At 35.7% G+C, this 24,760-nt stretch overlaps 1 protein-coding gene across 3 annotated transcripts in view; it reads right to left on the bottom strand.

Annotated features, from left to right (window-relative positions):
- Tmx3 (thioredoxin related transmembrane protein 3) overlaps positions 1–15,928 on the bottom strand; it is a 33,967-nt gene extending 18,039 nt beyond the window's left edge. Inside the window, exons 1-7 of one of the 3 annotated variants that reach the window (XM_050120302.1) lie at positions 15,731–15,928; positions 14,878–14,932; positions 11,888–11,927; positions 10,133–10,256; positions 4,771–4,816; positions 3,470–3,550; positions 498–597 (exon numbers count right to left, since the gene is read on the bottom strand). In XM_050120302.1, the coding sequence (XP_049976259.1) occupies positions 498–597; positions 3,470–3,550; positions 4,771–4,816; positions 10,133–10,256; positions 11,888–11,927; positions 14,878–14,932; positions 15,731–15,785 (501 nt within the window). In that variant the 5' untranslated portion in view covers positions 15,786–15,928. Of the gene's footprint in view, positions 1–497; positions 598–3,469; positions 3,551–4,770; positions 4,817–10,132; positions 10,257–11,887; positions 11,928–14,877; positions 14,933–15,730 lie in introns of those variants that run through there. The other 2 variants (XM_050120303.1, XM_050120304.1) reach the window with 2 other exon arrangements.
- Positions 15,929–24,760: the final 8,832 nt, after the last annotated feature.

Here is a 24,760-nt window from a genome sequence, read left to right on the forward strand (position 1 = left end):
CTGTTGTGACCACAAACAATCACAGCAATTAAGTGATCCTACCCTTTCCATCAAAGAGAACTGATAAATTATAACACAAAGTCGATTCAGGTTATTAACAGATTAACAATGATGGATAATGATGATGGTGATCATAGTAGGCAAGGTATGCAGAAACACAGATATATTAAGGAAACAGGCACAGTGTTTTGTTTTACAAAGTTACCATTTCACTGCAGTTTCCAGTCTTTCACTTAAAGTGTTTAAAAATGTTAAAATTAAATAATAAAGTTAGTTACATAAAAATTACTATGGCAGGGAAAACTTTATTCAAATTTTTCACTTACCTCAATTTCATAATGGCAAATTTAGTAAGGGAGATTAAAGAAAGTATTTTCATTGTAAAAAATATTTAGATAGGCTAAAATATTTTGCTTTCAAGTTTTCATAAAATCATAACTGTACAGTAAAAAGAATTACAATATGTATGCTTATGTGGAAAAAAGATAACTTCATACTTTCAAGGGTGATTCTCCACCAATATAAACAAAAAATACCCGATGCCTCTTCTGTACATGGTCGAACATTTGTTGACTTGGAAGTGGCCGAATCAGAGCTCTATTTTAAAAGAAAACAAATGGGTATGAACTAAAGACAGTGCACAATTCATTCCAATTATGTGATAGCTGATAATGTTTATAGTGCTAGCAATGTTTTATCTGCACTCAAGTATATCCCCATTACACAGTCTATGGTGCTGTGTAATACAGAGTAATGCTTTATGTAGTACCCAGAATCAAATCTGGCAGTTTCAAATATATCTCTTTAGAAAAACATCAATAATATTTCTGATTAGTAAGATATAATGAGTATTCATTTACAGACCTTGACTAAAAGCAAGACAATTCACCTGAAAAAATTTTTCTTTTCAAAAGCATATTTTAAAGAAACAAATTATGAAACAGTATCCCAGGAGTCAATAAGAGCTAAAATTAGCCAGGTGGTGGTAGTGCAAGCCTTTAATCCCAGAATTTGGGAGGCAGAGGTAGGTGGATCTATGTGAGTTCAAGGCCAATCTGATCTCCAGAGAGAGAGAGAGAGAGAGAGAGAGAGAGAGAGAGAGAGAGAGAGAGAGAGAGATAGAGAGTTAGTTTCAGGACAGGCTCCAAAGTTACACAGAGAAACCTTGTCTCAAAAAACAAAACAAAATAAAAAGAATTAAAATTTATATAATATGATTCAATATAAATGTTATATACTTCTTAAGTACCCTATGGAGGCCAAAGACCCAAGCTTTCAATTTATATTATTATTAGTTATTTTCAGAAAAATAAAATGTAGCAATAGTTATACACTAATACAAAGAGAAAATATTTCTATGGAATTTATCATAGTCATTTAGAAAAAGGAATACATCAATACTAAAGAGTATTATAAAACATATATATCACTTATAAAATACAGTTAAGAAATGAGTAAATGCTTTTTTCTTTTAAATATGGCATAGATTATCATTACTTTCAGTACTCCAAACTTACAAAATGAACAGAACCTATTTGCAAAGGCAAACACTTTCCAAACACACAGCTCTTAAGGTCATTGCATAACTCTCCCTAGCTTCTGCTTCAATCCTTCATAATTAACCAGTAAGTGATGCAACATTAGAACTGAGTCACGAAATCTCCCCTACTCCAGAGGCACCCTCACATCAGGAGAATTCCTTTTTAGAGTTAAAGAAAAATTAACATAACTGCAAAACATAAAGCTATCTGAAGTCATGGGGGTTTCAAGTGCATCTCACTAGTACTCATCTCCAACAAAACCATTTCAAAATTTATTCACAAAGTAAATGAAGAGAAATATGCAATCACAACGAGAAAATACAATGGAAATTACACATATAAGCATCACAAACTTTAACATAAATTATTCTTAGTTCTGTGCATTTATACTGATATTTTGAGGCATCATTTTATACAACAAACTATCATGTTTTAACTTAAAGCTATTTATGATTTATCTTGTCAAGCTAATATGAAAGTGCCTAGAACTTTAAAGGCAATATACATTAATCTTGACAAATGTTCTTCAAAAGAGAAAAACATAAATATAATTATAAACACTGATATTCTCTATACCTTAGCAAGATATAGACTGTTTTTTTTTAAAGAATCACATTTAAATTAGTAAGACTTGCTTGTGAAAGGATCTACTTCCTGACCAGCAATAGGTCAAATATTTGTCATTCAATGCAAATGGCTCACTGAGTTCTAACTATATCACCTGATAAACACATACTGTCAGATCACTTTGCAGATGGCATAAAAAATGTGATGGTAAAAAAAATTAATTTAGGTGAATCTAAAAAATATTTTCAGAACCACAAACTAGGGACAGAATCCCAAGACTATCAGAATAAGAACATTCTAGGCATCTCTTAAGATTCTGAAATTAGATTAAAAAGAAATAAAAGTTGATATAAGGCATTACTACATAAGAAAAATATATTTAAAAGTTAAGATTCAAAAAATTGTTAGAGTAATTCTCCCCATTTCATTTCCCATGTTTCCAATTACCCTTAGCAACTACGGTCTGATAGTACTAAATATGAGCTTTCACAGGAAACAGTCCATAAATTAAATTGTGCACTGCTCTGAGTATTATGAAAGCCTACTCTATACTATTTTCCCTCAAAGGGACATAGATAGAAAGCCAGTGAATCATCTCTTTGATCAATGTATGCATGGTGTACACAAGACCTGCCCATTAGCAATTCTACAGCCTTTTGAATCACCAGACAGACTTATGAAGGAACTGCACGAGTTAAGTGTAAGTAATTCTTACTTTGTTTAACGAAGGACCCAAAGTACAGAAGTTAATGATACTGGAAATACAGATACTAAAGAAAGGAATTCAAGTGCTTCTTTATAAGATATTTTGAGAGATGCCGGGGTGGTGGTGGCGCCTTTAATCCCAGCACTTCGGAGGCAGAGGCAGGCGGATCTCTGTGAGTTCGAGACCAGCCTGGTCTACAAGAGCTAGTCCAGGACAGGCTCCAAAACCACAGAGAAACCCTATCTTGAAAAAACAAACAAACAAACAGACAAAAAAGATGTTTTGAGAGAAATAGAGCACGTTCATACGGTCTGGTACTAGGCACAACTTCAAGCATCCCTTGAGGGTGGGTGGTGTCAGGGTTAGCTTAGGATGTCTTTTATAAATAAAAAAGACTGTTATAATAAAAAATTTGAAAATGTATTAAAATTCACTGGAGGAAAAAAACAATTCTTTTAAACATAAATTGGCCTTAAACACAAAATTAACATATATTACAAAATATGATATATCTTTACAGAATTTCACTGCATATGCTATAAAACCTTAGGTTGTTTCATACATGTATACAACACATTTCATATCTAAAATATGTATTCCAATGTGGTCTACTAAAATATATTTTCTTTCAAATATTAAAGGTTTTTCAACTTACCCAGACACTCTGTGAGCAAACTCAATTATATCATCTTTAGTCCGTGGTCCTCTGTAATTATATGCCAAGTCCCCCTTCAATCTTAAAAATAAAAATTGGAAATTAACTTTCTTCATTTTTAATCTCAATCATAATTTACTGAAATATAAACTTAAAATGCACAAAATGCCAAATAAGGGGAAACTTTACAAGAAGCACACTTGTGTAAAACAGTATGCAACTGTCTTCTGATAAACAGCACCTTAAAATGCATAAGAATATACTTCACTCACACAAGAGGAATACATTTTACTCTGTGGTATTGAGTTTTAGTATGCACTGTCTAAAATAAGTGAGTAATTTGCACATTTACAGTAAAGGGCTTAAGTCAGAGTAGTTTTAATTAGACTCTTGATCAAGCGGTAAAAAAAAGGACTAGGAACTAGAGCGGTAGCAAAGCTCATTTTCACCAATATAATACAAATTACTTGATAAATTCTCCAATATTCATCATAAATCAGACATAAAAATGGCTTTCCTAAAACATAGATTATCTTCCAAGAAATCTGTTAATAAATATATTTTTATCTAATCAACTGTACAGTTAAAAAAAAAAACAATAAGAACTCCTAATAACAAAGAGAAAGGATCATTAACACACACTGTAACATTTTCAAAAACAAAGGAAAAATATCAATAAAAAAACCAGGAATAATATACTTATTTAAAATTGTAAAATCTGAGGTTTTAAAGTATTGGGGGAAGCTAGCTTACTTATAAATATAACTTTGAAAAGAAAGCTTAGCTACTCCTAATGCCAAAATAAGGTCAATGAAAATAGCAAAATGTAGCAAAATCATTATAAAACAATTCCTTTTAGAATCACCATATCATTTTTCCAGCTTAAATTCCCTACGAGACTTGATAAATACTCATCTATTAAAATTAACATCTATCAATTTTTCTTTTCTTGATTTCTTTTTTCTCTGATGAAGTAAGTCTCTTTAAATATACAAGAATGAAATCTGTTTCATGTGATTAGCGGATGCAAAGCAGAATCTATAATGTGGTCCTTCAGGAGACCTTTAATAATTTATGGATGTATACCTCGTTCTGTAAATGCATAATATAAAGCAAGCACTCAGAATACAGCTACTCACTTAGCTGTACACCTCACACACTTATAGAGCCTCTCACCTTCGGTCACACACTTGGTTTAAAAACACAAACCTACAACCTCCAAAGAAAGTACTAGAATAAATAAATAATAAAAAGAATAAACTATTTAAAATATACATATAAATATACAACACTCAACTTACAGCTTAATTGTTGGATAACCTCGAACTCCAAATTCTGAAGCAATGCCTTGATAAGGAAAAGAATAAATATTTTTAAGTTCTTTTTAAACAGAGAAAACTAGGTAACATGAGCATTTTACTTTAAAAAAAAAAAGTGAGCCGGGCGATGGTGGCACTCGGGAGGCAGAGGCAGGCAGATCTCTGTGAGTTCGAGACCAGCCTGGTCTACAGAGCTAGTTCCAGGACAGGCTCCAAAGCCACAGAGAAACCCTGTCTCGAAAAAACAAAAAACAAAAAAAAAAAAAGGTGCATTCACATAAACCTAAGTGAATGCTTTTAAGTATTAAAATCTTAGAAAAAAAACATAAAAATTTATTATAATTAGTTAATAATCTCACATATGAACTTCAGAAAATACTTTGAAAAGATAAAAAGTGACTATCAAAACAGTGATTACGTCGGAGAGCTGGCTCAGAGGTTTGGAGTGCCGCCTGCAGTGCCCGAGGTTTGCGGTTCGAATCCCAGGTAAGTCTGTGTGTGTGTGAATGTGTCTGTCTCTGTCTATGCTGTGTATGAATGTTTCTCTGTGTGTGTGGATGACGTGTGCATGCATAATTAATCAGAAAAAAACAATGATTACACATTGCCCTTCTCCCTCTTCTCTTCTTTCCCTCTCATGGTCCCTCTCCTAGTTTCATGATCTATACTTCCCAAACACACACAGACACACACACACACACACACAAATTAAAATTCTAAAGACTCATGAGATGAAGTGTGCAGAAGGATTTTTAAATGAAGACAAACATAGGAAAATTTCCAGCACACAGTCTAGCACATAGAACTCCACAACTGAAGATCTAGTTCCTGACCCCTGATCTTGAACTCATTACTAAGTGATATCTAATTGCACATCACAGTATACATGCTAATATATATTGAGGTGGAAATTTGTAACTGGCTTTAAAATCCTTTAAATGCAGCTCAGAATAATTTTGTGTGAGGAAAAACTTGTCCAATCTCAGATAAAAAATAACTTTGGAACACTTGGAATACTGTTTGAGTGAAAATATCAATTAGGAGGCAAGAGTGAAATAGAAACTCAGTCTGATAGACTTGCTTTTCTTCTAACATTAAAGAAAAATGATTCACATACAAACTTGTTATTAATCCCTTCATAGAACATTCTGGGCCTAACTTGGCCCCTGATTTTGACATGTGAGATTATTTTTTTCACTTTGTTTATTTACCTTCTATTAATATCTATGAACTGCAAAGGGAGGTAGAGTTAGCTAAAAAAAATACTATTTTTTTTCATATTTCTTGTCACCATATGACCAACATGAAAAGGGCACAAATAATGACTCTTAGGAAAGTAAAGAAACTTTTAATTTACATATGGGCATAGGAGGAAGAACTGGGATGTGTAGGAACCTTTCTTTAATCTAGAGAAGTCAGAGATATGGTGTTGCTAAAAATTCCAAAAAATACATGGAAAACAACTTGCATAGCACAAACAACAACAACAAAACCAAACCAAAAAAAAAAAAACCAGAAATAGCTGGTCTAAAATATCAATAATACAAGTTTGAAAATCCATCAATTACAGTCACAGATTAAAAAGAATTTGTGATCTAGAAAGGAAATTTTCAAAACTAATCCTTTAACAAGAACAAGAAATTGGAATGGTGCTGGTCAAATACCAATGAAAGCTTATTCATGCAAGTGATGCAGAGGACCCTGACCGTATAACAAGGCTATATAGTAAGCAGAGAGTAAGCAGAGTTTTAGGGGCTCCAGAATAGAAATAAACTCACTATGATAGGGGAAACTATATGATTTAACTTCCAAATGAAAAATATTCTTAGTATTCATCCCTGGAAGAACGGATCTCTGTGCAGATTTTATAAAATTTGGTTGACTAATTATTAATTAAAATGGCATCAAAAATATTTGGTGCAATTTCAACACAGAAAAATAAGCCACACTATTTCAAAAATTCCTGTTCAAAAGTCCTATCCATTGGGATTTGTTTTATTGAGCCTGATGACATTTGTTTCTGCCACAATTACACAGCTGAGAGTAAGCTACTGCCAAAACAATCTTAGACAATTTTTCTATACTTGAATGTTTGGAATGGTCCTCTCGGAAATCAAACCCAAACTATCAAAATATTCTACTTTATAGTTCCTCAACTTAAACATTTTTTTAACCTGAACTATAACCAAACTTTTTGGCTTTATACATCCCAAGTAAGTGCCTTACCATTGAGGAATATTTCTAGCCCTTATTTTGGTTATTTTTTCTAATCTCAGAACTCCTTTAATAGAGGCACTTAATGAATACAAAATTTAAATATCAAGGGATCAGATACTGCAAGCATTGAGTTAATGTAAATATCACGGAGGCACCACAGTTTATCTTTACGATATTTCCAGTTTAAATGCATTATATAAATTATATGTATGTGTTTTCCCAGTAACTTCTTAATATAGCTATTCTATTTTCCACTGAATGATTCAAGTGATCAATGAATCTGCCATTTTTCCAGACTTTTTTGCACTTAATAATTTATTTCTCCTTTTCTCTCTAATAGGCTATAAGTATTTCCTGGCCAAGTGAAACTTGTGAGTTTTTCAATAGTCTCTAAGGAATGAAATGTGAGTTCATAAATAGATAGAAAATGATATCTTATTCAGTGAATGAGTATATCCATAAATAAGTATGTATGATAAATAAAACGCATGGCTGCGGATATAATCAAGATGTAACTAGTCACAGTTGGTAATCACTGAATGTAAAAACTTCTTTAACATTATTTTCCTTTTAGATTTATTTGTTTTATTTTATTTTTGAAGTGTTTTGCCTTCACGTATGAATGTGCACAATATATCACAACATAGAGGCTTTCAAGTACAAGACATGTACAATGCTTTCAGGGATAGAAGGATGCTGTCAGAGTCTCTGAAGCTGGAGTTCAGGATGGTTGTAAGTCACATACGAGTGCTGGGAACAAAATCCAGGTCCTCTGCAACTGTAGCAAGCATTCTCAACCAGAGCCATCTCTAAAACTCTTTCTTCTTATACAGTTAAAAACTGATTCAAATATACTAGCCCAAACATTCTCCCTGTCCTCAACAATGGTCTGTCAGTCCTCTTATCTCATTTAGGAACTCCAGCTCTAACAACTCAACTACATTCTAGATCACTGATTCATTAACATCAGTAATCTCAAAGATTGCAAACGTAGGCTAGCTGACATCGTGAACATAAACAAGAAACTAAACAATATGCTTTCCCATACAGCGGTGGAGATATACAGCTCAGCAAGTACTGGTGTGGGAGGTCTTTCTGTTTATGTGTTTCTTTTATTAGTTAATGAATAAAGAAACTGGCTCGGCCTGATAGGGCTGAATTTAGGTAGGCTGGGAAAACTAAACTGAATGCTGGGATAAAGGAGGCAGAGTCAGGGAGAAGCCATGTAGCCCCTGGAGATAAGCACTGGGAACTTTACCTGGTAAGCCACAGCCACATGGCAATACATAGATTACTAGAAATGGGTTAAATTAAGATGTAAGAGTTAGCCAATAAGAAGCTAGAGCTAATGGACCAAGCAGTGATTTAAATAATATAGTTTCTGTGTGATTATTTCAGGACTGAGCAACCAGGAACCAACAAGCGGCCTCATTTTTAACCAAGTATAGTAAGGATTACAATGGCAATCTATCCCATCTGTAACTTCAGCCTTGCAAATGACTACCAGCATTTTTCTACCATATTTTACTACCATAAATACTACCAGCATTTACTACCATATTTTCACAGTTCTGCTGTTTTCATTCAATTCTGAGCTCCAAGCATCCTACACAGAATAAATATGAAAGCTCACATTGATAATTTTCATGTATGTATTGTTATTCTCTTTGATCTTATAAGTTTCAGCCCAAAACATTTTTATCAAGTCATTTGCTTTCCCTCTATTGTAATCTCTCCCAATTGACAAATGATAAAATGTATAACACTTTCTCACCTGGGAAACTCTTAACAATATGGTACCTTCTGTATGTACTAGCCATTGCACCAAGGGGGTTTAAGTATGAAGCATTATACAATTGTCTCCACCTTTAAGATTATTAGTCCCTTACAGATTCAATAACTAAAACTTGGTTAAGTAGCCTATCCAAAGCCACAAAGTAGGGAATAAGAGTTGAAATTAAAAAACATGGGTCTGTCTTGATGTAAAGTACAACCTAGAACATATACTTAGCTTCCCAAAAAAAGAAAAAAAGCACAGTAAGTAGCAGGATGTGTTGATTCATACTTGTAATCCTAGTACTTGGGTGACTGAGGAGGGATACTGATATGAGTCTAAGGATTTCATAGGAAGTTCTAAGCCAGTCTTTAGATAGGGAAAGATCTTGTCCCATTTTTGTAAGACTGTAAGTCTTTAAAACTATATTGTGCTATACTGCCACATAACATACTTCTACTTTCAGAAGTAAAAGACAAGGAAACCAATCTTATTGAATATGAAGGATTTAACATATGCCACATCATTCAAACTTCAAAACAGCCAGTAAAAGAAATAACACAACTAAATGTTTACCAATAAAGCCAAAGTTTAGGGCCTTTAGAAGAATTCCCACTACCGCAAACAAAAGCATTATTATTTTCTCTAGAGTTATACTCTTTCCAAATTGATATGACATCTTATACTTCCATAAACTTAACTTCTTCTTTTATTATTTTCCTTAAGACACTTGCTAGTAAAGATTTTCTGAAATGGTAGATAGCAAACATTTTAGGTTATGGGGATATGTAGTTCTGTCACAATTTAGTTTTGATAATGGAGCATGAAAATAGTCTAGATAACAATACACAAATGACTGTAGCAATAGTTCAAGAATTCTATTTACAAAACTAAGCAGCAGAGCAAATTTGGACTATGAGGTGCCATGGACTCATCTCAGCATCATTCAGTTCTCTGTACCAACTCACTAATTTCATTTTCAACCTTCAGTACCTTTCTAATCTTCATTTATATTTTTTCTAACTCAACTCATCTTGTAAGTACCTAGTTTTTTTCCATATTATGCTTCCTCAGCTTACACTTACAAATTCAACTTTTCTGTAGTTGCCTCCTATAAGATTATCAATGTAGACTCAACTAGGAGCAAACAATGACTTGCATATTTATGCTATGCTTAAGATTAGCACATACAGTGTATTAAAATTTTAATGGTAATTTTGTTTAACTCTAAGTATATAGTCTTAACTTATTAAGATAACTTTCCATGATAAAGCATCTCCTCTACTTACCCTGAATGCTATAATTAAAATATTTCCATTAATAGAATAACAGAATAATTAACTATGAGCTTACTAGAGTAGGAAGTAGCATCCATTTTTCCAACTTTAACTGGAGAACCAATGCTTTTCATTTCAAGTCCAACTTCATTCCAAATTGGTTCCAGTTTTTTACAATGGCCACACCAGGGTGCATAAAACTACACAAAAAGAAAAAAAAATTCACTAAAACCTTGTACCACTATGAAACTCAACCTTAATATTCAAAGAATTTATTTAAGCAATCTAATTACTAATCTGTTTCAGACAAGATAGTTTTTAAGTTGCAATATAACAAAATAAAAAAAAACGCATGAATCTAGATCACTTACCTCTTAGGGCATACCTCAAAACTAATATTTTAATTTCATTTTAATTGACTATTGATACCTATTTAGAATAGAATCATGATTGATTCAAAATCTTTAATTATGTGCAAATGTGTTTATTTCTACATAAGAAAAAACTACTAAATAAACATGCATGCACCATACCACATTCAACCTGTGTTCATGGAAAACATCTGTTTCTAGTACAAAAAAGTAACATTTGCTGAGTTCTACTGTTTTCACTGGCAGGATTTTGCATGATCATTGAGAGATTTGACACAGGGACAAGTCAGTTTGATTACAACCACTGCCCTTCACATTTCAGAATCAAACAGAATTTAATTAGGTATTCTATTTATATGGTATTAACACAATATTTATGTATTTTCATTAAATGAGACTTATTTTTCAAGGTGATTCCATGGAAATGTTTAAACATAAATAAAAGGAGGAAGACTTAAGCAGCAGATTCTCGGGCTCTATTTTCCACTCCCAACAATCATTAACTCTGCTCTCTTGTTCCACTTTGTGGGCTATACTTTTTTTCCCACTGATACATGTTAAATGATGAAACATGTTTGGCATCACTGCATATTATTATAATTCAATCTCTTAAAAAATGAAGAAACAAGGGTAAAGTCTATACTGAAATCATAAAGTAATCTCCTTAAGATATAATCTACAATTTCATTGTAAGAAATGGCCCCAACTTCCTCAAAAAATGTGACCTTACTCCCAGAATTTGATCAAAAATAAATTTCTTTGCCAGAATCTTGAAAGTAGGGGTAGGAATATAGCTGAGAGGGTAGAGAGCTGCCATGCACGTCATTGTCGTCATCGTCTTCTTCTCCTCCTACTCCTCTTCTTTTTTTTTTTCGAGACAGGGTTTGTCTGTAGTTTTGGAGCCTGTCCTGGAACTAGCTCTTGTAGACCTGGATGGCCTTGAACTCATATAGATCTAGCTGCCTCTGCCTCCTGAGTGCTGGGATTAAAAGCATGTGCCACCACCGCCCAGCTTTTGCCATGCATTTCTAAGGACCAGAATTTGGAGCACCAAAACACAAGTACAACCCAGGTGGGTACATGCAACTAAGAACATATCATGGTCCATAGAGGTCCATAAGAGAAAGAGATGGGGAATCCCCAGAGCAAGACACTTAACCAAAACAGAGAAAATTTTGATTTCCATCTGGGATCAGTGAGAGAGCCTGCTTCACATTATACAAGGTGTTCAGCAACTGAAGAAGACACAGTGTCAACTTCAAGCCTTCACAGGCATAGATATACACCATAAACATTTGCATGCATAAGTGAATGCACACATTTAGAAATACTCACGCATATATGCACAAACACCACACACACATACATACAAGGGAAATGAAAGTAGCAATATCTGAGAAAACAAACTGGCCTCTCTGCATAGAAGAGATCAAAAATGATACTTAAATTTACATACTTACATCAACAAGCCAAATGTCATCTTTTCGATTATCTTTAAATCTAAAAACAAAAGAAAAAATAAATCTGATTTTATATTTATGTTCACAAACAATATCCCTACCAATAGTATTTATTACAATAACTAGTATAATTTACAAATGTGCAACTTAAGAATATTGAACTGATCAATAAAAGAACACAGAACAAATTTTCTAAGTTTCATATAAAAATTTTACTCAGTAACTACTAAATCTTTTCCTACCCAGCAAGCACTTTAAGAATTAAAATTGAAAACTGTCTAAAGAACTGAAAAACTCCAACAAAAGAAAGAAGAATCTGGGTAAAAAACACAAATGTAGTCTGTTTCCTTTGATATTCCACTTGAGGAATGGGCTTCTCTATTCTGAACAAGTACTGCTTCTCACTTTTCTTGTCTTTATTACATTAACAATACAGCAAAAGTATTTATATTATGCTTTGTTAGGTGTTACCAAAAAATCCCTAGGGATGAACTAAAATACACAGATGTGTACAGACATATGCAAATAAGCTATTATATATATATAATGTACTTAAGCATCCAGACTTTGCTATCTACAGAAAATCCTGGAACTAATCTCCATGAGTAATGAAGGATGACGATGTGTTTCCTAACCTCTTCTTTTCTGTATTCCATATTAAATTCATGCAAGAAATTTAATGCAGTGGCCTAAGGATATTCATAGGAAACTCTGTTAACAAGATAGGTCTCTGGTTTGTATTAAGAGTGTGGATTTTAGGAGTTCCATCATTTCCTGGTAAAGAATGTTGTTCTCATAAAATATTCGTGAAATGCAGGAAATCGAGAATTGCTGTAATGGGATCAAAGGTCTGAGATTCATATTTCAGGCTATAATGAACTTGTAAAATGCCATCAGTTAAGTTAGGATTGTCCTTTAACTGTGCATCTTAACACTCACCTAGTCCTGTATGTTAGTGTGACACAGCATAGGACTTAATTGTATACTCCCAAATAAGTCAACTGAGTATAGGCTAATTCAAAACTCCAGGACCAGACACCATGAGATGCATCGTTCCTAGACAACCTCAACAGGAAGCAAATATGGCACCCATGACCTAGACAGAGTGGGTCAGGTCAGCACAAAGCATGGGGATGACTAAGCAAACTCAGTGATATCACTAGAAGTCAGGTCCCAAGGAATATTACAGACAACACAAAGGGTGCAGCATATTCTATCTAGTGGGAATGTTATGAATTTGGACTTCAGCAATCTCTCTGGGGTATCTTTAGCTTTCCCTGGAATATGAGAAATGAGACTTTTTTCTTTCATATGATTTTGGTGCTTTTTCACAATAAATTCCATGCTCAGTCTGGGATCATGTCTGAATTTTGTGGATCTGCGTGGTAACATCTGCTGGCACTATTACAAGATATAATTTACTTTTCTCATTTAGCCCACAAGCAACATTTCCCAATGGAAGAGTCTTTCAGGTTAGCATTCACATAAGCAGCAAAATGATTACTAGAAGTGAGACTCTTCTCAGGCAGAGTTCCTATTTATTATTAAAGGAGAGTGAAAAGGTGGTTGATAGTGACATGCCCCACAAGGCACCATTGAGTTAAAAAAAGCTACTTTCTTGATATCAAAGAGTTTTCCTCAAAAACCATTTTCTATAAACAATCTTCAAACATACCCACAAAGGCCCATTGCTATGACTAGGACCCATGAGATGTTCATACGTCTTGCCAATCCATTAGAGTATCTGTTTTTCCTACTATATGAAATGTAGTAGCAATTCAATCATACAGTCAGGTGCCAAGATAATTGATGGAGACAAAGAACAAAATTGAAATTAACCGTCTGCAAAAATTGTTCAGTTGGTAAGAGGGTTTGCTGTGTAAGGAGGACCTGGGTTTAGATTCTAGCACACACAAAAAAGCCTTTACCATGCCTGTAATTTCAGTACCCTGGGGTTGAAACAGGAAGAGTTTCTGGGGCTTGCTAGATACTGGCTAGCACCAGGTTCAGTGAGAAAGATCCTGTCTCGAAGGAGTAAGACGTAAAGCAGTAAAGCAGGACTTCCAGTGATTGTCCTTTATACATGCATGCAAAGGTTGTGCTCACACATGTGCACACACACCACAAACTACAAACACACACACACACACACACAAACCTGGAAGTAACAAGTCCTGATTGATCTACTCTTAACAGTAAAATATATGAGGGATTAAAAAAAAATAGTAACTCCTTGGATGGGTTTCGTTTGTTCCTGTTATGAAACAGTACCATACAAACATCAGGCAGATATAGCACAAACAGAGGTATCCATCTCACTGATGAGAAGCACAGAAGTCTTAAAGACTTCTGCCTCTCGCTAAGTGGGAAAGTGACCAAGCTAAAGACCTCAGCAAAAATATTTTAGTAGTAAAGTATATTAAAATAGGTGAAGATGCCAATAATGACCCAACAAATAGGCTGGGAGTGCTGGTATATTTATGAGCTTGGTTGGCATGGGAGGCCTGAGTCCTTGACTACAAGTCCCTCCAGAGACTGGTTATACATCAAATTTGGAGTGAGGAAAGGCACCCATGTGGCCTGCCAGGGAAAAGATTATTATCCCCTGCAGTCAAGGAAGAAAGACTGACCTTGAATTTTGCAATAAAGTTAAACTTCTCACCTCCTGGGTGAGCAAGATCTTGCGAATAAACCTGTTATACTACAGATTAAACCATGAATTCCAGCTCTCACTCTATATGATTAAATTAAAAGAAGCAATATAGAAATACTGGTTGGATTGTCACTTTATAACTTAGCAAAACTTGCTGGTATACTCCTCAATTTTGCATGTAAATGGAACTTAAAACAACTGAAACAAAATATGTTAACATCAGTCACCGATGCACCTATTATTAAAAAAATGAGATTCCTGTGCAGAAGTTTGCACGGCCATCAGAGTTAGATGATGTTAAATAGTATATAATAGTATTTTACACATATATACTCACGATTCATTTAGATCTTCTACAAATCCTTTACAGACAGCCAGGTCAAGTAAAATAACTGTAAAGGACAAAATATAGAAGATAAATGATTTATCACTTTGTTTTTACCTTAAGTCTAAATTGCTTATAAAATGTTAGTTTTATTTATTTATTTGTTATTATTTACCAAAAAGCTCACCATTACAAGGTATTAAGTGACACAAAAGCAAAAGTAGTTCATTCACTCATTAAGATTTACAATGCATTCACTCATATTGCAAAGGGCAAGCACTATGTAGGTAAGTACACATAATACATAGTTGCATATTTACACTCTCGCTTTATTTTTTCTTCTCGCTAACCTAATTTTCTGGCCTAGAGATAAAAATAATTTTCTTTTTCTCTAGTAGCGTTTATCCCCTTGGTACAAAGCCCAACTGCAATTCCCTAAAATAGGTAGAACATGACAAAACCGGGCTCCAGTTATAGCACTTATTACAGGGCAATGCCTGGCTCACACGGGGATCGAAATTGGTGGCTAAGTCGGGTGATGCTGACAGCTTAAAAGACACTGGGTCTCTCTTCACAACACAGTCTTGGCTATCTGTCCAAAATCTGTCCTTAGGCATCATCTCGTTTTTAGACTCAAAACCTATGCCAAGTTGGGGCTCAACATCCTCAGTCTTTATCAGTGGAGTCAAGGAAACTTCCTGTTTGCACAGTAGGTAGTGCTGTACCCTCTGGGCACTGAAGGCAGAGAGTTCCGCTGAGGAAGCCAGGGCCCGCTGACGTCCTAGGTTCCCCGCGGCGCAGCCCCAACCCAGCTCGGCCCCATCCCCAGCACAACCTCCCACCGCTCGCTCCTCTCGCTCCTCACCGGCAGCGAAGAGCCCGGAGGTCGCCCAGCTCCTCAGCCCCGTAGGCCTGGCCATGGATTGCGGCTTGAATCCCGCGACGTGCGCGAGCAGAGTCTCAGAAACGCAAGGGACAGGCGCCAGCCTGTGGGAAAGGGAAGTGAGGACCACACGGCAGGCAGGAGCGCTTCGAGACGGCAGGGGCGGGGCGGAGCGGGGCGGGGCGGGGCGGGGTAGTCTTCTTCAGGCCCCCAGTAGACCGGCCGTGGGAGCATCTGAGCATGCGCGGGTTGCGACGCACGCGCCGGAGCAGTACGCATGCGCATTCGGATTCCCACGGAGCCTTCGCGCACTCCGGTCTCTGAAATGGGTGGGAATAAGTGCGCCTTTCTTCCTGGACCGAGCGAGTGTGCTGTAGGACTCTATTTATAGAAGTGCACGTGTGGCATTGTGAATTTAGTGGAGGTGAGGTCGGGTCCGACATGCACTGCGAGCTTGAGTTTTGTCACACGTTTTAAACTTGCCACTAAAGTCCGGTGAACGCGCCTGTACTCTGTGATAGTACACAAATAAGTGGGAGATCATGCTTTAAAATAAGGCTGGATTGCTGAGCTCTGACACCTTCTCTGTAAATACCTATTTAGAATATTATAAATTGGATCATTATTATTCCATTATGGATGGGAGAACTATCAACAGTTAATGGGTGCTTGGATGGGGTGTGTGACATTTTTTTAAGTAGTAGGTTGCTGTGCTGAAACTCAGTGGAACACACACACAAAAGGACACGCAGGTCTTCAAGAAGAGTTTCAGGGGGGCGATGGAAGTCGTCAGAGTTACCCAAGTTCATCATAATCACATAAACAGAATAAAAATAAGAGAATTGCATCTTCTGAAACTTGGAAAAAGGGAAGTTAATCATAACATCTTGGTTATGTTTTTTTTTTACTGTTTCCCGATTATTTATGGACTGAATCTTTAGCATAAAATGTTTGTGTTGCAGCCTGCATACAACTCAATGATTTTTTAAAAAGTAAACTTTTTTTTAATAAGTCGGTGCCTGTGGCAGTCATTACATCTCAGTTAAATGAGATTTTTAAAATAGGAATGAGGTACCAGAGGATTTGGATTAAATCAGCTCTTAGAATTTATGTCATGGAAACAGCATGCAAAGGCAGAGGAGTAGAAGTAGAAATTATTGAGACAGGCAGGGTAAGCCCTTGCTTGTAATTCAGTGCCCAAGAGGCTGAACAAGGAAGACTACTATGAATTCAAAGTCATGAATACATGAGCTGCACTGTAAGACCCTGTTACAAAAACTAAGAAACAAATACATACAACCCTCCCAAAACAATGAATCAATTTTTATTAATTTATAGGATGTATATCATAAATGTTGAGCAAGGGAAATCGAATAAAAGATGGTACTTGGTCTATTATTTTCACAATCTCAGAAATAACCAAGACCTTAACTTAATGATTTCTGCACTATAATGAGGACCAGAGTTAAGATACCACCATCCACCAAGTAACAAGCTCTGTGTTCCCTGTAACCACACACCCCCACACACAAAAGCTCATTTTTAAGAAAGTTAATCAAGAGTGTTCAGGGGTACAGATAAATATGTTGGTCTGGTCTTGCTTACAAAGATGTGTTCACCTTGTAAGCATTAATTAACATTTCAGTGTTGGGTTTTAAAATGTTTGAAACTAAAAATTAAACAAAAACCTATGTTTAGTTATAGTGGAAAGATAAAATATTAAGCATTGCTTCTCAAATTTAATAAACACTAGTTACCTTTGTTCAATTTATGTGAGAAATGTCCCTCACAGGCTTTTGTTTGAACAATTATTCCTTAACTGAGAGTGCTCTTTAGGGAAGTTCTAACACTTAGACATGTGGCCTAGCTGGCTGAAACAGAGCCTTAGGATAAGTGTTTCCATGTTTCCCTCCACCTTAGCTCTCTGCTTTCTCACTGCCAGTGTAATTAGTAGCCCAATACCTGCTTCTGCTCAGCACTTTCCCCAGGCATGTGCTATATTCTCTCAGACAATTAAAAAAATAAATTCAGTTGCTTCTTTCAAGTATTTTATCCCAGATATGAGAAAAGTAACTAATATAACTACATCTGTAGCAGAAATTAATAGGTTGAACAACTTTACAAATTGATCTAAAAAAGAAAAAATTCAAAAATGAAATTGATTTTAGAATTAGCCCTTAGAAAAAATGATTCAGATTTGAAATCATTCTATGGAGAAAGCAGTAGACTGACTTTCTAAAATATGCTTATCTATTATCTATTTTTATTTAAAAATCAGTTGTTACTGATATTTTTTCAGCAGATAAAAATCAGTAAGAAAATATTTATTGGGGGTGCTTCACAAAAGTCCCATGTTCTGGAGGTGTAAACCAGTGGTATAATTTTGAAACCTAAGAACTCAGGGCAGGCAGAAAAATATGAATGTCCCAGCACATTCTGGATTGTATTCCCATTATCTTTTTTTCTATTAAAAAATATTGTGAGTAATTCCCACCCACACTGAAGAAGACTGCCTACTTTCCTAAGTTTCTCATTCAGTCAATAAATTATTAGAAACATTTTCAAAGACATACTCAGAATAACATTTTAACACCTTTCTGAAAATGCTTTAACATAATAATGTGGCACATAAAAGTAGCTATGAAATTATTGTTTCAAACTTTCCAAGAATAGGAGCAATAGAGAACATTCACCAATTCATATAACAAGGCCAGTAGAAAGTTAATACAAAGCCCAAAAGAGGCAAATGTGAGAAAGAAATTATACAAATAATTCACTTAAGAGAAGAATAGAAAAGATGTTTTTTAAGGAAAGACGATAGGCTCATATATTTGAACATTTGGTTCCAGTTGGTGGAATTGTTTAGGAAGGATTGGGAGCTATGACAGGTTGGAGGACGGGTGTCACTAGGGGGCATTTCAAAAACCCATAACCATTTCTAGTTAGATTTCTTTCTGCCTCATGCATGTGGTTCAGATGTCAGCTCTCAGTTACTGCTCTAGCATCATGTCTGCCTACCTCTTGCCATGCTCCCCACTGTTGTGGCCATGGACTCACCCTCTGAAACTGTAAATCCCCATTAACATTCTCTGCTTTAAATTGTTTAGGTCATGGTGTCTCTTCATAGTGCCATAAAAATAACTAAAACACACAGAAACCTACAGCTGATCAAGGTACAGAGAATGAGAGACCATGCAATACTCATCCCTAAATGGGAGATTTATATTCTACGTCTTCTTTGAGTCCTCAGGTGTATTACAGAAGTGGGGGAGGAAAGATTGTAAGATCAAAAGATTGTGGATAAGCACAAGGAAACAATGTTTCTCAAAAAGAAACTTGACAGTTTCACTGCAAAGTCACAGATGTTGTGATAGCATGCACAACACCTCTACAAACTTATTCCTAAGAAAATTCCAACATGGAGAGGAGAGGTAAGCATGATGCCTACCCCTGGCTGAGAAGATATTGGAAACTGTTAGCTGCTTGTAGAGGGAGAGTCTATTTTCTTTAAGGGTGTGACTTCTTGTAGGCCAATCATGCTCTAATAGATGGCCACATACTTTAGAGTATATGTGCAACACAAACTGAACTTGATGGGTTTTAAATAAATGAGGACATCAAGTTATGAGGGTAGGAGATGGTGTTTTTCTTGGAGGAGTTTAAATGACTGTGCTGTGTCCTGTGTTACTTGGGTTCTCTAACTTTGCTAAGGACAGCAGAGGAATGTAAAGGAGAGACACAAAGACACATGTGCAATAAAACTTGGATTAGGTGAGGGTTCTCTAATCTTTACAGAGAGAACCTGGAACCTCAACATGTTTCTTAAGTACAGCTCAAGGGGAGGGTTTAGCTAGTCTTTATGTGACCTTTTGTATAATGGCTGTCGTAGGTTATAAGTATCCAGGGGAAGATTCAGTTGCTAGTCTTTGCACACACTGATCAAAAGTTCTTAATCACTTCTGAGGAAAGTGTTGCCATCTCCCTTGAGCCTGACCCGTATGGGTAACAGCTTTGACAATTTACCAAGAGCCTATTGGTCTTGGAGCCCTCAATAGGCTAGCCTCATGTCAAATCACACATTTCCTCAGTACTTTACTCACTCAGGGCATCCTCTGCTCCTTAAAGAAGGGGCTGAATATGATAAAAAAAATACATTGTATGAAATTATTAAAAGTTAATAAAAAACAGAAAGGATAATGCTAATAAACTAGACAACAGTAAAATGCTGGTGTAGTAGTGGTGGTTGCCAAGCTATGTTATGTGCTTTGGAATAACACATATTTTGAAGTCAGATACAGATAAAAAAAAACTTTTTACTTCAATTAAAAACTCCAAGAGCTAGAGGATAGTGTAAGCTTATGTCATGTTTATGAAAAATGCAGTTGATCCTTTCAACACTTGACATAAGTTAAATTCCATTTAAACTCTCCTTTAGTTGAGCTTAATTTAGTAGCGTGAAAATTGAAGGCAAGTTAATTCAGTTTTAAATTGCTGCTTACAGAATTAGTAAAGGTCAAAGAACGTTCAGTCTGTCTTTTGGTTGAGCCTTGAATTCTCTAACTCTCAAATGGAACCCCAACCAAAGAGAACTGGATATCAGCTTTTGAAGAGGCAGCTAACACTGCAATGCAGACCATCCAAAGTAAAATGTTGCCAATGAAAGACTTGAAAGGATTATTCTATTGAAGGTATTTTGCAAAAATGCTATAGACATTGTGTTCATAAAGTTCTGCTAAAATAACTCCTGAGAAGTTTACATAAGTAATTTATATCTAAGTTGAGCCCTAATAGGTTAGTGAATGTGTAAATGTGCACAAACTTGTGTCCTTCATTGGTTGCTATCTTTGTGGATGATTCAATGAGAAGTCCACTATTGAAGGGGGACTGACCCATGTGGCTTTCCTTGTTATGCAAATTGTCTACTGAATAATCAAAAACATTTCTCTCCTGCAGAATGTATTCATTGACAGTATGACAATGAAGTAAATCTCTGTGGCATGCCCTTAGGGCAATGATGGATTTTGTATAAAAGAACCCACCAATCCTCATCCCGTGCATACTTTTGTTCTTTTGATTAGAAGAGGACACAGAAAATAGTTTTGAATTTTATTCCAGATTCTATATTAGATTTCAAAATTTTGAAAAAAGGGATAATTACAGAAGGAAGAGGAAGATCAAAAAGAAAAGCAAAAGGAGGAGGAAGAGGTAGAAAGAATTAAAGTGCAAGAATTTAGGATGGTCTTTGTGGCGAACTCCCTGACCAGCAGGAAAGAACAGCCACCAGATGAGGATTCTTCCCAAATCACGCTTTATTGGAGCCTCTTGGTTATAGGGAGAGCAGAAAGTGAGGGACCCCTAGCTCTGATTTGCAGCTGCTTATATAGGGAGTCTGCTTAGCAACCTTTGATACTTTGATACTTTAACTGCTTTTCTGGAGACCCACCTGCCGGAAAGAAAGCAGGGGAACATCCCTGTCAATTACAGACCACAAGGAAGTTCCCCTGCCGGTCAGGGAAAGTGTGGGCTGCTAGATCACAACAACTCATCCTGTTTTCTAGTGGAAGAACTGCAACCTTTATTATGGTATCAAGCGAGGCCGGGGCCAAATGCCATCTTGTAATGGCAGCCACTCAAATAGGCTCCCAACAGAATGGTGCAGAAGTTTTTCTTCAAATAGCACACAAAAGAAGTAATTGGCAGATTACTTCTTCTGCCCCCTTTAGCAGCAATGTTTTGATGCTTCTTCCTGTCTATTCTATTTCTAAGGGCTTATATCTAAAATATAAATGCAGTCAGACAAAGAGCCTTTTTAGACATTTAATACTGAATTCTAAGTAGGATCTTGAGTGCATGTTTCAGAAAATATTCTAAGCTATTATTACAATAGTAAAGATTCATATACATTCCTGTACATTGTAATTTAACAAATACAAAGATTTTAAATTATTGTCACTATTTTTCTTCTTAGTAATTTTTAAATACTTATTTCTAGGTCACTCTGTACTTAAAGATGTTGATAAAAATCTGAGAGGAATCCCTAGTTCATATCCATACTTCTGAAGAATCACATTAAGCCTTATTTCTTGTATTTTTTTTAATTTCTATAGTAGGCTGTCCCACTCATGTCTTTGTTCTCTCTCTCAGTAGTTTACAAGTTTATGCAAATCAAGTAGCTGGTTAGCACATTACTGATCAATAGTGCTAAACATCTATGATCTTTTCTTCTGAATGTTAAGAACTTATACAGTATATCATTTGTATTTTTCAAAGTTTAAGTTAATACTGGTTTTAAAATGATAGTTGATTGTAACTGTCTTACATATTTCATATGAATGAGTGACACAGTGATAGGGTTATTCTTTTGAGCCACAGGAAGCTCAATATATTTGTGTTATCCACAAAAACCATTGCATGTATGATGCCAATATTATCACAGTCCAAGCCCTATAATTTGTTTTCCATGTTCTCTTAATCTAGTTTCATTAACCTTTTATAGAAAACCTTGGCTTTTTATATAAAAACCAACACATTTTCTTAGAGTATCTTTTTCACTGATCTGGACTCTCCTATCTTTCTAAAAAATATTGAGCTCCTTTTCTTAGAAAATTGACTCTAGGAGCTATGCATGTGTCTTCCATTTGTAAATTAGGTCGGTCCATTTAAAATGTCATTGCCTCTAGATTACTGCAGTGGACATGGAAATGAACAGTTACATTATTTACATTAGTAACTACTCATTCTTATATTGATTACATATTACATAGTGGGTATATAATCTGCTACAGAATAATGCTAATTCAGGTATCTGCTAATTGTAAAATGGGTTTGGAGAGATACTTTTCAAATTCTCTTCAAAGTTTGAAATCTCAGTTCACTCAATAAAGGCACAGAGTTTATAAAAATCAGTACAGCTCAAAACCCTTTTCTAGAAAACTTTTATACTATTAAACTGTGATTATATATAATGTGTAGGAAAAATAAACATTTTCAGATACCTTAAAACCCATTAAATACTTCACAAAATATAAAAGTAACTTTCAGTTTCTCAGTTACCTAATTTTACTATTCTAAGATATTTCTGAGAAACATTTTCCTTTAGATAGTCATCGAAGTTTTCTATTTTCACTTTCCTAGGCACAATGAAATATTTCATTCCTTATGATTTCTCTAAAGGTTTATGTATTTTTTGGGATGAAATTTTTTGTCAATAATTGTAAACAAGACACAGCAATCAGGTGTAAGATGAGAAAATCAAGAATCAATGTGTGTTTCCTATAACCACACCTTCGTTTTCGAGGAGAAATTTGAGGGTCAAGTTGCAAATGTTGAAGGTACAAAAGGAGTTACCCTTTATGTCCTTCCTTTGCCACCTGGGGAACAATCCATAAAAAAACTACCTGAGCCTTTTAGTATTGAGTTATTCCTCTTTATACTTTGGCATTGTTTTCAACATGGCTTTAAGTAAAGAATGAGATTCATAATTTCTCTCCATGGAAGTCTGACATGTATTCAGAGGCCAGGTTCTTCTCTGGGCTTATTCTCCTGACAAAACTAGGCCTTCTCCATTCTGAGAACTGATAGGTTCCAGTTTCCAGGGTCTCCCATGGCTGTGAAAGGCAGCCCACTGAAGAGGTTCACATGGAGTTTGGTGATAAACATAGAGCAGACCTTGGGTTTGTAGGGTCTACCCAGGAATGCTGCTTCATCCTAAGCCATGCTCTGTCTGAGGCTATACTTCAGACAGCACTGCAGATGCTTACCAGAGCCCAGGCCTGGACTCTGTGCTGGCAATAGTAGGCAATAGTGGGATCAGTGAAACCTCACTTAGGTCTACAAAACACACAGTCAATTATTTCCCAGATTCAGGAAAGCTGCAAACAGCCACCCAAGGGAATATTTGTTTTATTCCCCGAGCTAGCTTCTCTTCCCCACCAGAATATAGTGTCATGTCACTTCCCAGCAGCACATATAAATAATTAAAATACATAAATCCTTCCATTTGTAATGCTGAGGATATTAAGACACAATTAAAGTTACTAGAAAAGTGTTTTCTGAATCCTGTCTCAAGCAGAGAGCTCTGTTCACCCTGCTCCTTCTACCCAAAGCAGAGAATCCTAGAACCTAGATGCAACCTGCTTGGATTCCAGGGTTTATGTTGGACAGAAGTTGTAGGCCCTGAGGCTAAGGCATGAGACCTGAGAAACATTTTATCTTTGATAATATCTTAGTTATTCAAATGTGACCATTCTTAAAATGGAATAACTAATTTCAATGAAATATACTGATTCCTAGAAGATATTTTGTTATCTATATGTGTGCCAAACCACAATAGCAGGATATTGTGAGTATCCGGTATTTTGGTTATTTTTAGTATTTCTAAGGAGGCCCCACAAATGGGCCAGGTAATAGTAACTATATCTTGTAATCTTCTTCTACAGGAGTATTTAGCATTTCTCAAAGGCTTTTTGCCAAGTGACATTCAAAGTATTTCTGTTGTAACCCTCACTTGTTGTCTAAGTTTTCTGTCCTGCCCAGTTCCCACAGTTGTTAAGTTTCAAAGAAATCACACAGAAGTCTACATTAACTATAAACTAATTGGCCCATTAGCTCAGGCTTCTTATTAACTCTTATGACATATATAGTCTATTATTTGCCCATTATTCTTATCTGTGATAGCCATGTGGCTCAGTACCTTATTCAGCAGGGAAATCACATCTTGCTTCTTCTATGATCAGGTCAGGACTGCTGAGAAAGCTTTCCTCTTCCCAGAATTCCCCTGTTCTTGTTGCCCTGCCTCTACTTCCTGCCCTGTTGTCCCACCTATATTCCCTGCCTGGCTACTGACCAATCAGTTTATTTAAAATATATTTGACAGAATACAGACCACTGTCCCACACCACTGGCTTCCTGATAGGAGACAGAAACTCTGAATGTTCCCCCATGACAGCATGAAGCAATTCTAGAAGACAACACCCCCATCCCAAAAAACTTTGTCCATAGGGTTGGGAACAC

The sequence above is a fragment of the Alexandromys fortis genome, unplaced genomic scaffold (genome assembly GCF_014885135.2).
Source record: "Alexandromys fortis isolate MF-2015 unplaced genomic scaffold, M_Fortis_MF-2015_v1.1 scaffold_179, whole genome shotgun sequence".
In the NCBI taxonomy this organism is placed as follows: domain Eukaryota; kingdom Metazoa; phylum Chordata; class Mammalia; order Rodentia; family Cricetidae; genus Alexandromys; species Alexandromys fortis.